The sequence below is a fragment of the Ursus maritimus genome, unplaced genomic scaffold (genome assembly GCF_017311325.1).
Source record: "Ursus maritimus isolate PB19 unplaced genomic scaffold, ASM1731132v1 scaffold_9, whole genome shotgun sequence".
NCBI lineage: Eukaryota > Metazoa > Chordata > Mammalia > Carnivora > Ursidae > Ursus > Ursus maritimus.
In genome coordinates, this window is record NW_024427107.1 from 33,304,086 (window position 1) to 33,317,393 (window position 13,308).

Below are 13,308 nucleotides of genomic sequence, written 5' to 3' on the forward strand. Positions count from 1 at the left end.
TATAAATATATAAATATATAAAATAAATATAAAATATATATAAATAAATATATATAAAATATATATATTACAGATATATATATTATATATATATATTTTACAGATATATATATATATATCTAGTAACTTATTCAAGCAAAGTTCAAACTTGTGGTCCCACTGTTCCCTGCATCAATAGTAATAGTAACGAGAAATAGCTAACATGTATATAGTGCCACGTACTAATATGTGAAACTATTCTAAGCACTTGACACGTTTTAGCTCATTTGATCTTCACAAAAACCCTGTTAGGTAAACACTATCATTATTTCTGTTTTACAAATGAAGAAACTGAGATGCAGAGAAGTTAAGAAACATGCCCAAAGTTACACAGTTAGCAAATGGCAGAGCTGGGAATGGTTCCAGCCAGCATTGCTCCAGACCGTGCCCTTGACCGTGACACTGCACTGCTTTACAAAACACCCACGTGAATATACGCTCACCTGCACACGATGCTCTAAAGTTCTTATTTTTTACTACTACAAAACATAGTCCCTTTTATGTGCTTTTGCATATGCTGTTCTGTCTACTTGGAACGTGCCAATCTCCCTTTCAGAAACTCCTACCCTTCCTCCAAGACACAGCACAAATGTCCTCTCCTTCATGAAATCTGACTCAAATTTCCTAAGCAGTAAGAGGCTGTCTTCCCTTGTTCCATGGACTTTGAGCTTTGTTCCTATATGTATCAGAGCACTTACATTTAAAGAGATACAAAAGAATACATGGTCTCTCAGGCACCTGGGTGGCTTAAGCATCCGACTCTTGATTTGGCTCAGATCATGATCTCAGGGGTGTGAGATCGAGCCCTGCGTTGGGCTCCATGCTCAGCAGGGAGTCTGCTTGAGATTCTCTGTCTCCCTTGGCCTCTCGCCCCTGTTCACTCTCTCTCTCATTCAAATAAATAAATAAATCTTAAAAGAAGAAGAAGGAGGAGGAGGAGGAGGAGGAGGAGGAGGAGGAGGAGGAGAAGGAGAAGATCTGGTCTCTCAGACAAGACCACTTGATTCCACAGAGCAGGGACACTGAGCATTTTCATGTGGGTATTCCCAGAGCTGAACATGATCCCTGGCCGGAGGAAGGCCTGACAAGACGGAGGGTGGAGACCACACAAGGATGCTTTCCAACAGTCTCTGGGAGAAATGATGGATGAGTCTTTTACTTACTATCTCCAGCATGAGCCCTGCCACCAAGCTGAAAGCCATCATGATGGTGTTGGTAATCAAGTAGATAAGTAAAATCCCCCCTCACACAGTAGACAGGATTTCTTTTTTTTTTCACCATGTGCTGTGTCTTTCTCTCCTGGTTGTCTCTCAGGCATTGCAGGAAGCAACTGGAAAGGGGAACTCCTACCCCCACTCTGCAAAGCCCAGTGAATGGAGTAAATGTACCCTTCTAAACCACCCTAACATTCCAGAATGAATCTAACAAATTTAGCAACTAAAGGTATTAGTTATCTAAAGTCCACCTTACTCCCCAAAGATACATATGTACTGATCTGAAGGGGAACCTGTACCCCAATGTTTGTAGCAGCAATGTCCACAACAGCCAAACTATGGAAAGAACCCAGATGTCCGTCGACAGATGAATGGATAAAGAAGATATAGTATATATATATATATACATATATATACACACACACACATTTTGCAAGGATATGGATGGAACTAGAGAGTATTATGCTGAGCGAAATAAGCCAATCAGAGAAAGACAATTATCACATGATCTCACTGATATGTGGAATTTAAGAAACAAAATAGAGGGCCATAGGGGAGAAGAGAAAAAAATAAAACAAGATGAAGTCAGAGAGGCAGACAAATGATAAGAACCCCTTAATCATAGGAAACAAACTAAGGGTTGCTGAGGGATGGGGTAACTGGGTGACAGACATTAAGGAGGGCACGTGGTGTAATGAGCACTGGGTATTATATAAGGCTGATGAATCACTGACCTCTACCTCTGAAACAAATAATACATTATATGTTAATTAATTGAATTTAAATTAAAAAAATAAAATAAAAATTAAAAATAAATAAATAAAATCCACCTTACCATAAATTAAAATTTGTATTCTATGCTCAATGCAGTTATAGTTGAGATACATTTACTCATGCAGTTATAAATCAGAATCTCTTAATAATTTTTAAAAAGCAATTATTTTTACTAAATGCATTCTCTATGCTTAACTCTTCATGCGATCTTATTGGACAAAAGGGGGGGTGGGGCGCCTGGGTGGCACAGCGGTTGGGCGTCTGCCTTCGGCTCAGGGCGTGATCCCAGCGTTGTGGGATCGAGCCCCACATCGGGCTCATCCGTTGTGAGCCTGCTTCTTCCTCTCCCACTCCCCCTGCTTGTGTTCCCTCTCTCGCTGGCTGTCTCTATCTCTGTCAAATAAGTAAATAAAATCTTTAAAAAAATAAAAAAGGGGGGGGAATATGGTACAGTCCCAACCTTCAAAGAACCAACAATGTCTTAGAAAGAAGACATACAGATTAAATGTCAAAACATAAGAAATTTCGGGGCGCCTGAGTGGCTCGGTAGTTAAGCGTCTGCTTTCGGCTCAGGGCGTGATCCTGGAGTCCTGGGATCGAGCCCCACATCAGGCTCCTCCACTGGGAGCCTGCTTCTTCCTCTCCCACTCCCCCTGCCTGTGTTCCCTCTCTCGCTGGCTGTCTCTCTCTCTGTCAAATGAATAAATAAAATCTTTAAAAAAAAAAAATAAGAAATTTATTATAATCCTAAACACTATTCAGAAAAAGGAAAGAATAACACTAGTGGAATGGTCATCAAAGCTCCATGAAAAGGAATATATTTCACATCAAAATCAAGAAGAATTAAACATTAATATTATAGCCAATTTTTTGCTTATACATGGATGGAGTCAGATTATATATCTGCCAGGTGTCTACAAAATACTTGGTATAAATATTAAGCACATCATTCATCTTCATCATAAGAGATACAACACTTTAATCTCTGGTATTTGTCCTATTTATTGCACTTCTCCACCTGACTTCTAGAGAAAAGAAGTGATTCACACAATGTGTCATACTTGGAATTTTTGTCATAGACAAAAGGACTTTATAAAACAACCCACACTGAGATCCCTGGGTGGATCAGTCTGTTAAGCATCTGCGTTCAGCTCAGGTCATAATCCCAGGTCCTGAGATCAGAGTCCTGCACTGGGCTCCTTGCTCAGTGGGAGCCTGCTCTCCCTCTGCCTGTCACTCCCCCTGCTTGTGCTCATTCTCTGACAAATAAATAAATAAAATCTTTTAAAAAAATTTAAAGTAAAAAACAACCCACATTTCCACATTTATTATCTTACAGTTCTGCAGGTCCAAATGGGTCTTAAACCCTAAAATCAAGGTATCAGCAGAGCTGCTGCAGGGGAGAGTTCCTTCCTTGCCTTTTCCCGTTCTAGAGACCACACACGTTCCCTGGTGCACGACTCCTTCCTCCTTCCTCACGTCTCCTCTACCTTTGACCCTCCCACCTTCCTACTGTAAGGACCCTTGTGATCACATTGAGTTCACCCAGATAATCCAGGGTAATCTCCCCATCTCAAGATCCTTAATTTAGTCACGTCTGCAAATTCTTTTTTGCCACATAAGATGGCACATCTACAGATTCTGGGTATTCGAGTAGGGACATCTTTGGGGAGTTATTCTTTGGGGAAGCACCTATGCTTCCAGAATTGATGGTCACCCTCGTATTTAAATAAAATTGGTGCATTTAGAAATTACTATGCTTGCTGATAAATGGCAGGTATACAATAATATGATGACAGAGAAAACATGATGACACGCTTTTCTAGGGCTATCAATCTGTGTTTCCTTGATATTATGGAATGAATGTTTGTGTCCCTCTGAAATTCACATGTTGAAACCCTAATCCCTAGTATTGTTATATTTAGAGATGAGGCCTCCAAGGAGGTAATTAAAATTTTACATGAGGTCATAAGGGTGGGGTCCTGATCTGATAGGATTAGTGGCCTTTTATTTTTTATTTTTTTTATATAATTTTTATTTTGTTATATTAGTCACCATACAGTACATCCCCAGTTTTTGATGCAATGTTCCATGATTCATTAGTGGCCTTTTAAGAAGAGACACCAGAGGGGCTCCTGGGTGGCACAGCGGTTAAGCGTCTGCCTTCGGCTCAGGGCGTGATCCTGGAGTCCTGGGATCGAGCCCCACATCAGGCTCCTCTGCTATGAGCCTGGTTCTTCCTCTCCCACTCCCCCTGCTTGTGTTCCCTCTCTCGCTGGCTGTCTCTCTCTCTGTCAAATAAATAAATAAAATCTTAAAAAAAAAAAAAAGAAGAGACACCAGAGTTCCCTTCCTCTCTCCCTCTCTCCCTCTCTCCCTCTCTGCTTCTCCCTACGCCATCTCTCTGGCCACACACACAAAGAAGAGGTCACGTGAGCACCCCACGAAAGGCAGCTGCCTACAAGCCAAGATAAGAGTCCTCATAATGAAACCTACCTTGTTGGCATCGTGATCTTGGACTTCTCAGCCCCTAGAACTGTGAGGAATAAGTTTCTATTGTTTAAGTCATCCATTCTGTGGTATTATGTTACGGCAGCTTGAGATGACTAAGACACTTGGTAATATTATAAGAGAATGTGAATATGATGGACATGGGTGCCTGACAAACACAGGAAAGAAAGCCAAGGGGATATAAACCCAGTATTACAAGCAGCCACAATCCTACTCTGTGTTGCATGTTGTCTGAAGCTACAAACAGGCATTTCCTCAAGAAGTAGAGAGTGCCACCATGCAGACAATGTCAGTGCCCCTGAGCCCCTTTTTTCTGTACGTACACACACCCCCTTCCTTTGGAGTGCTTTCCTTCTAAAAGCCAACACCTTGTTGTTGTTTTTCCTCAGTGACTAGCCTGGGGCTCCTGGAGCCACTTGTCTTTGATCCCCAGAGAATGTAAAAATTTACCACTAGCTCCCCACCACCATCACCCCTATTGGCTAACAGAGAGCGGTAGGTGTGGAAACCCAGCTAGCCTGCCTCAGGTTGGAAGAATGCTGAAGAAGTCTTCCCTGCAAGATGAGGCTGACCCTTATGGCTCTGGCCTCCTCATCTTCTCTCCCCTCTTTGTCCCACTCCCTTAGCTGTCTTCTTGGAAGTCTTCCCTTACTTAGTCACTTGAACATGAATTGTCTTCTCAGGGGTTTCTTAGCTTTTTGGGGAATCCAACCCTAGAAACCCTCTGAATTAAATCTGACAAAAAGACTTTTTAAACAATATATTGCTTATTATTTTTGCACATTAAAAAAGTAATAGTGATATCTAGTCTAAACATGGCCCAATAAACCACACCCCCAGTAATCAGACTGTATGTGGACTCTTTCCACATTGAATCTGGGCTAGCCTAAGACTCACAGAACTCAATAGAATGAGGGAGAGGTAATGCTGTGTCATTTCCAAGCCCAGGCTTGAAAAGCACTGGCAAATTCCACTGTCTCCCTCTTGGAATACTCCTTTTGGGAAGGCCTAAACTACCATGTAAAAAGTCTGACTACCCTGCTGGGAAGATGCCATGGAGAATGCCCCATGAAGAGAAGGCCCTATGAAGCATTGAGAGAGGAAGGTGAATAAGGCCTCATGGTTCTAGTGACCTAGCCGACCCCAGATTTCCCGCCATCCCCACTACAATGTCAGACATTTGAGGGACCATCATGGACATTCCATCCCAGTCAAGCCCCCATGATGGCAGTTCCTCCCAACATCATGTAGGACAGAAGAGTCACCGAGCTACAACCAAAACAGAAATATGTATTCTTTGTAAACAAAAGAACAGCAGAAACAGAAAGATATCAAATTATAAAGAAAAAAATCCAAAACAAGCCATAATCCCCAAACAGGGAATAAGTTCTGTTAACATACTGTATTTCTTTTAAGCCTTTTCTCCATGAATACATTTTTCCACATGATCGTGATCATGCTGTACACAGTTTGCATTCCGCCTTTTTCTTTTCACTTGGTAGCATGCTGTGAACATTTGCCAACGTCCGTGCAATTTTTAAGCATTCATAATTTAGGGACTAGCATACTCTATCATATGGATGTCCCATAATTTATTCAAACTTTCTTTTAGGGTTTTTTCAATTTTCCACTTCTATAACTATAGCTCAGATGAGCATCTTTATACTGAAAACTTTGCTGCATCTGGTATTAGTTCCTTAGATTATTAGAAGTGGAATTACCAGATCAAAATTTAAAAACTTCCAGAAGTTCTAGACGCATATTTTCAAACTGCATCCCAAGAAATCTGTAAAATTTGCCCTCTACCAGCAGTGAATGAGATGGTTGATCTCTTAGTACTCTCAACAGCAATGAGTAGAGTTGAAGTGGGTTTTTTTTAATCTTTATTGATTTGAAAAATTGAAAAAAAAAAGACTTTGTTTTCATTTGTATTTTTTGGTTATTAGTGAGGCTGGACATCTTTTAAACTTTAAATAATCAATGGTATCATATTTTCTGTGAACTGTCCTCATCTTTTCCTACTTTCCCATGTAAGTCTTAGTTCTCAATTACCAGTTTGGATGAGTTTTTTAAAAATGTACACATGTACAATAAAATATTAAAGCTTTGTCAAAGAATAGAAAATATAATATTAAAATTAGTTGTTTAGCTTTTGATTTTTGCTTAAGATGATATACATATAGATGTTATGCCTTAGGTAGATAAAAATCAAACTATCAATATTTTTCTTCATGAGAAAAAGAACCCTTTCATAGTTAAACATATATTTGATCACTTGCTGAACATGAAATGGATTTCCCCTTTTGTCAGGCTTCCTACACGCAAGCACTGGCAACTTTCCTTCTCTACCCAGAAACAACAAGTGAACACATTCGGAAACGCTGGGAGTTCCAAGTTTAAGCGGTGGATAAATATTTTACACAAGCTATGAGATTAAACATTTCACTGAGGAAACACTGTATTACAAAAAAGGCTTGAATCACCTAGATTCAAGGCAGAAAATCTCACCAAACACCCAAGCGTCACGCCGAGCCTCTGAGTACACATTAGCCCTCTCAGCTGATGAAAGAAAAACTACAAACTCACTTGCCTACTTAATTATCAATGTCATGTGCTAACCACAGAGAAGTCAGTAATCAGGCCCTTGCTACCTTGAGACCAATGGCTCTCAGCCAGGGGTGATTCTGCCCCGCAGGGGACATTTAACAATGTCTGGAGACAACTTTTGTTGTCACAACTTGAGGAAGGTGTTGAATCTAACGTGTTTACTAGATGTCCAGTACCTGCCAGTATCTACCAGGAGCGTATGGAGGGTGGAGTAGAGGCCAAGCGTGCTGCTGAGCATCCTGCAAGGCACAGGACAGCCCCACTCCCATCCCCTTCCTCCCCACGCCCCATAAAGAATCATCCAGCCCTGTCTCTCCTGCCCCCCACACAACCTCGCTGTGTGACTCTGGGCATGCCACGTATCCTCCAGGACTTGAGAGTAATAAATTAATAAATCTCATTTTTGTTCAAAGTTAAAAAAAAAAAAAAAAAAAGAAGAATCATCCAACCCTTAATGTCAATAGTGCTGAGGTTGAGAAACTACACTCAATAGGAGTAAAATTATTTCTTACCTCTCCTGTATAATTATATCTGCCCTTCAGAATCTTCCTGTAAAGTCTTGTATGGCTTTCATCATCAAAAGGCAGGACTCCGCTAAGTAAAACATATGTGATTACGCCAAGAGCCCACATGTCCACTGCACTGGTATAAGGTTTCCTTAGCAAGATCTCAGGGGCTATGTACTCTGGGGTCCCACAAAGTGTCCTCATTGTCCAGTCTCCACGTTTGTTCCCAGAGTGTGCCAAACCAAAATCTGTGATTAAAATTTTCGACTCAGCACCTGGATGATAATACAAGAGATTTTCAGGCTTTAGGTCCCTGTGGGTTATTCGCAATGCATGCAGATACCTGATGCCATCAGCAACCATCTGCAGAATTCTGACAGCGTCCTGCTCTGTAAAGGATCCCTGAGTCATGAGTCGGTCAAAGAGCTCTCCTCCTGTAGCCAACTCCATCACCATGTAAACTCGATCCTGGGCCTCAAAGATCTCCACGAGCTGAACAATGTAGCGGTGGCTAACCCGCCTCAGGATGGTGAGCTCGGATTCACACGCTTCCCGGCCTTCCCTCACTCTGGTTTCCATCACTTTCATTGCAAAAGGTTTCTTGGTGGTCTTCTGCTCCACCCTGACAACCTTGCTGAAACTTCCTGTCCCAATAAGAGCCTTGATGTCGTATCTATCGGGAAGAAAAGCCAAATCTGTTATCCTCTGAACTGAAGATTCTTAAAATTATCTAGGTTGGGGTTTTATATCATCTCTTTTTATCTTTACATCCCCCATCCAATCCCCTTGCTTGTTGTTGCTTAATTGTATTTATTTTTGAAAGCCTCCCCAGATTCTTCTTTAAAATGGAGGTAAGTGACATAAAAGTAATTAGTTGGTGGCAAGATGACTGTTAAGACAACAGTCTTAATAACAGCAGCTACCATTTATTATACATTTATTGTGTGCCAGAAAATTTGTTTTTTGAAAAAAATTCTTGCAATATCCTTATTGGCTAACATAATACTATCCCCCTTTTTCAGATAAGGAAATTAAGAATCACAAAAGTTAAGTGATTTCCCAAGGCCACACAGATTGTAGTTGAAATGGATAGGATTTAAATCCAACCCCTTCAAATGCATTTGACCTAGTGAGCACACATGCCCCATCTTGGCCCCGGACAGCACCCTGATAGATGAACACTGATCAAGTAAACACATCTGGTGCAGACGGTGATAGAGCCACAGTTTCCTCCCAGCTACTCCCCACACTTGCAATTTCTACACAAGAAACAGAATTTTAACATGGCATATATGTTAATGCATAAAGTTATATTCTCTCTCTCTCTCTCTCTCTCTCTCTCTCTTTCTCTCTTTCTCTGGGAAAGGCCAAGAAGTCAGCTAGGATTTCAAAGCCTGGCGATCTTAAACTTGAATTATCTGTGTAAACTTAGTCTATGTCAATTTAAGAATTCTATCAAGTTTAAACCTCTGTTTAAGAAATGTTGAGAAGGTGCTCCACTTAGAATCATGGTTTTACAGCTGGAAAGAATATTAGAGAATGACTTAATCCAACCCCTCATTTTACAAATGAGGAAATTTGAAGATCAGGTTAGCAGATTGGTTGTTTAAGTTCTAGAGTGAGGATGAGAACCCAGGTTGCCTTACTTTTATTGTAATTTGCTGCTCTTCCAAATTACTAAAACTTCTCCCAGGAAAGGATGCCGGCGGATGGAATGTGCTCAGGGAGTATGTAGGGAAAAGTAATGCTTTCAGTTGCGTACTCAGTAACAGAGATTCAAATGCAAATGTCAATCTGGGCTCTAAATAGCCTTACTTCTTTTTGCTGAGTTTATTCTTCCAGTAATTGTCCCCGTACCTATCTGTTCCTTGTATTCCTGTGCTTCCTGAAGAAAAATGGCACTTGGCTGTACCAGCTTACAGAAATCACCTTTGTTCTCTGCAGTGCATTTAATTTTCTGGCCAATTACTTTGTCAAAACAGATAGCAATTTACTCATCTTAAATAGATTCTGTCGCCTCTTCTCTTTCCAACTTTGCTTTTTTATTCACATGCACTTCCAGGTTGATTTTGAAGATAATCACAGGCATTTCAAACTCTATTGCTTTGCAGACCAACCAAAATTTACATTTACCTCTAATGTGGATGAAAGCACTTTGCAAATACTAATTTATCACTATGCCTTCAAAACTGCAGGCAAATTCATTTGCTCACGGAATTAATCATCAGATATCAGATGATTTACCATCTCTGAGGAACTACACTCTTTTGTTTAAAGAAAAGGAGCTTTATTCAATACTGCTAAGGGGCCTTCATATACCAAATATTTGAAAAAAAAAATGCTACTAATTTGGCAGTGAAGGGAACAGTAGGCTTTAAGCCAAAATGTAGAGTAGTGGAGATAAATGGCTTCAGATTGAATAACAAATGTCCCATAACAAATTCCTGTAACAGCAGCCTTGCTTGTGAGCCCTTGATGGCCATGAATGGTGACTATTTTTATGACTTGAGTGGCTCTGTCTTCTGCAGTGCCTGGCACAGAGGATACAGCAATAAATGTTGAATGAAAGAATCATTCATTGAATACATATTATTTCCAAATGATCGCATATATTCTGAAAACATTAAGGATCGAATCAAGCATCGGAGAAGGTATTTACAAGGCCATTCCATTTCGTATCCTTCCACTCCTCCACTCCTACCCACCGCCCAACAGAGCAGCCTCAAAGTTAATTTTGTAGATGGTGCAATTTTACATCATCCTCGAAACTGAAATGATTACTTTCACTTCAGCTGCTACAAACTGGGAATTTTTTTAATATGTATTAAAAAATGAAACCCAGAAACAATAATACCATCACAACTTATTTGATAGAAGCAATTGAGAAAGTGCATAGAGTCAGATTTAAATTCTGTCGTCTCTATTCTGCAAGAGTTATAAGTGGAATCACAATGCAGAAGAAAGACAACTGTATTCTAGACTCAGTTCTGCCACTAACTTGGACAAGTCACTTAATCTTCTGGGGCTTAACTCCTCATCAGGGAAAGAGCCTTGAGTTAGTCACTAGAGCCCTTACAATGTTGTGACCCTCCATCTCTATGACCCCTTCACACTCTGAAGGACTGGGACTACCCTGCAGGTGGAGGTTATGAGAGTGGGTAAGACTGGCCCACAGCAGCCTCATTTCTCTGGCTACAGATGACCGAGATGCCATCTAACCAATTCGGGCATGATAAGATCCCATGTCCATTCTGATTCAAGTTCCATTGGATCAGTGAACTTGGTGTCTGAGCTTAGCAGCTACTGGACTAATCCACAAGGTTCCTTGTATTAGAAGTTCCCAAGTAGGGGTGCGTGGGTGGCACAGCGGTTAAGCGTCTGCCTTCGGCTCAGGGCGTGATCCCGGCGTTATGGGATCGAGCCCCACATCAGGCTCCTCCGCTATGAGCCTGCTTCTTCCTCTCCCACTCCCCCTGCTTGTGTTCCCTCTCTCGCTGACTGTCTCTATCTCTGTCGAATAAATAAATAAAATCTTAAAAAAAAAAAAAAAAAAGAAGTTCCCAAGTAAGCCAGGAAGTGGCTCTGCATAGACTGTTCACAGCACTGCAATGAGTGAGCATACAATTAGAGGGCTAGAAATGTCCCTGAGAAGCCAGACAAGCCACACACCACTGTGTCCCACCAAGCTCTGCAGAGTGGACAAGGATTTCAGGATTTTCTTCCTCTATATGTCCAACATGGTACACTCTGAAGAAGTTATTTTTCAGGTCCAGCCAACCTGTCATCCTTGCTCATTTCTTGCAGGGAGTCAGCTAGGTCTTATGGTGCTTTATGAAGGCAATACTAAGCACTGCACTAATATCTCAATGAAGACTTGTGTCATGCACTGAACACCACAATTTGCATATATTACTTTAGTTATCCTGACAACATTCGTATGGGGTAGATATTATTATTATCCCCACTTTACTGAGGCAAAAACTGAAGAAGGAGCAAGGCTAAGGAACATTCTCAGTCACACATGATAAAAGACACAAGAGTAGATCTCAAGCCTCGCTGATTCAAAGACTTGTTTCTATTCCATGATCTATGGTCTCCTTTTCCAGAATGTGGTAAAGATCCTTCACAAACAGGCCTTTCTGGACCCAGCCCCAGCACATTTGTGGCAAGGCCCCCCCATCAGCCCTGCAGGGGTTAGGAGGCCTTCCTCCTTCCCCAGCTCTGAGGTCAGGGATTCCCTCCCTTTCCTTACTCCTGTTCCTCCTCTACTTTCAGTCTGGAATTTTCCCAATCCTCTGCCCTCCCTGCTCAGAGGTGCCAAAGAGAATTTGCCCCAGACACTTGTTAAAAACAGTGAAGATTTTATTCCAGACTATTACCACTGGAGTCACAACTATTGCAGTAGGGGAGAGAGACTGACTTCAACTCTGTTGAAACAAAAGGCAAGAGCGTTTCCAACACTGGGCAGGCAAGCTAGTAGAAAAGTCCTAGAGGACCTTAGTGGGGGGGGGGGGTGTCCACGTGACTGGGCCACCTGTGTTTGCTAATTGGTGCTTACAGAAGTTGGGCTCCTGCCTTCCCACAGAGACTGGGAGAAAGTGGCCTCCTGATGACACTTCAAAGGGATGGCACCTTTGTCCCTGAGAAAGACATTCTTGGGTTCTGGAAGACTTACATCTCAAAGAGGCAGAGAAAGAATTTAGGGACCTCAGAGGCCTGTCATCTGAAAGAAGGCTGTCTAAGGTTTAATCAAGCTGAAGGGAACGTTAAGGCCATCTTGATGGGTGCTTGGTTTATCCTCCTCAACGCAGTCCCAGGCCAGCCCCTCTGCCAGTGCTTCCCCTGGCTCTTTACCTGGCAAGGACCCGGGCGTCGAACCTGGCGCGGAAGCGGGCCACCTGCATCCTCCGAGCCGCCTCGGCCACCTCCTCGGGCCCGGGACCTACGCCTCTGGAGCTGCCCTGGGCTTGACCCTCCTGCTTGACCGGGGCCAGCACAAGTGGCTCTGGGACCACCTTGGTGCTTGCGCCGCAACCCATGCCTCTCGCGCTGCAGAGAGGCCGGGAGCTCTAGGTGGGGCTGCGCGTTTATCCCCAGAGCAGTCGAGCGGGGGCGGGACAGGTCCGCCCTCAGGGCCGGCTTGGAAAGAAACCCCCGCTGCGGGTCTTTGTTAGGAAAATAACTTTCAAAAGGTCCCGCAGCCCTGAGGCTGCCTTGATGGTCACTGACCACTTATCTGTATGTAATGTTTGACAGGGTAAAAGCAAAGGGGACAGGAGCCTCGGCTTAATTCTCTGGGCCTCAGTTTTCTCATCTGAAAAGTGAAGATGTGATCATAAAAAATTATGAGTCAGGGGCGCCTGGGTGGCACAGCGGTTAAGCGTCTGCCTTCGGCTCAGGGCGTGATCCTGGCGTTATGGGATCGAGCCCCACATCAGGCTCCTCTGCTATGAGCCTGCTTCTTCCTCTCCCACTCCCCCTGCTTGTGTTCCCTCTCTCGCTGGCTGTCTCTATCTCTGTCAAATAAATAAATAAAATCTTAAAAAAAAAAAATTATGAGTCAATAAAGGATATCATCTCTGTAAAGGATCTTTATGTCTCCAAAGCTGAGCTCATATCCAGATGACATAAACATTAAATATATATATATATATATA

General features: G+C 42.3%; 1 protein-coding gene across 1 annotated transcript in view; it reads right to left on the minus strand.

Annotated features, from left to right (window-relative positions):
- The window catches only part of PSKH2 (protein serine kinase H2), an 18,869-nt gene extending 6,164 nt beyond the window's left edge, over nt 1-12,705 (minus strand). The window contains exons 1-2 of the mRNA XM_008689110.1: nt 12,506-12,705; nt 7,658-8,324 (exon numbers count right to left, since the gene is read on the minus strand). Of these exons, the coding sequence (XP_008687332.1) occupies nt 7,658-8,324; nt 12,506-12,690 (852 nt within the window). The 5' untranslated portion in view covers nt 12,691-12,705. The remainder of the gene's footprint in view (nt 1-7,657; nt 8,325-12,505) is intronic.
- Between the last annotated feature and the right edge of the window lie 603 nt (nt 12,706-13,308).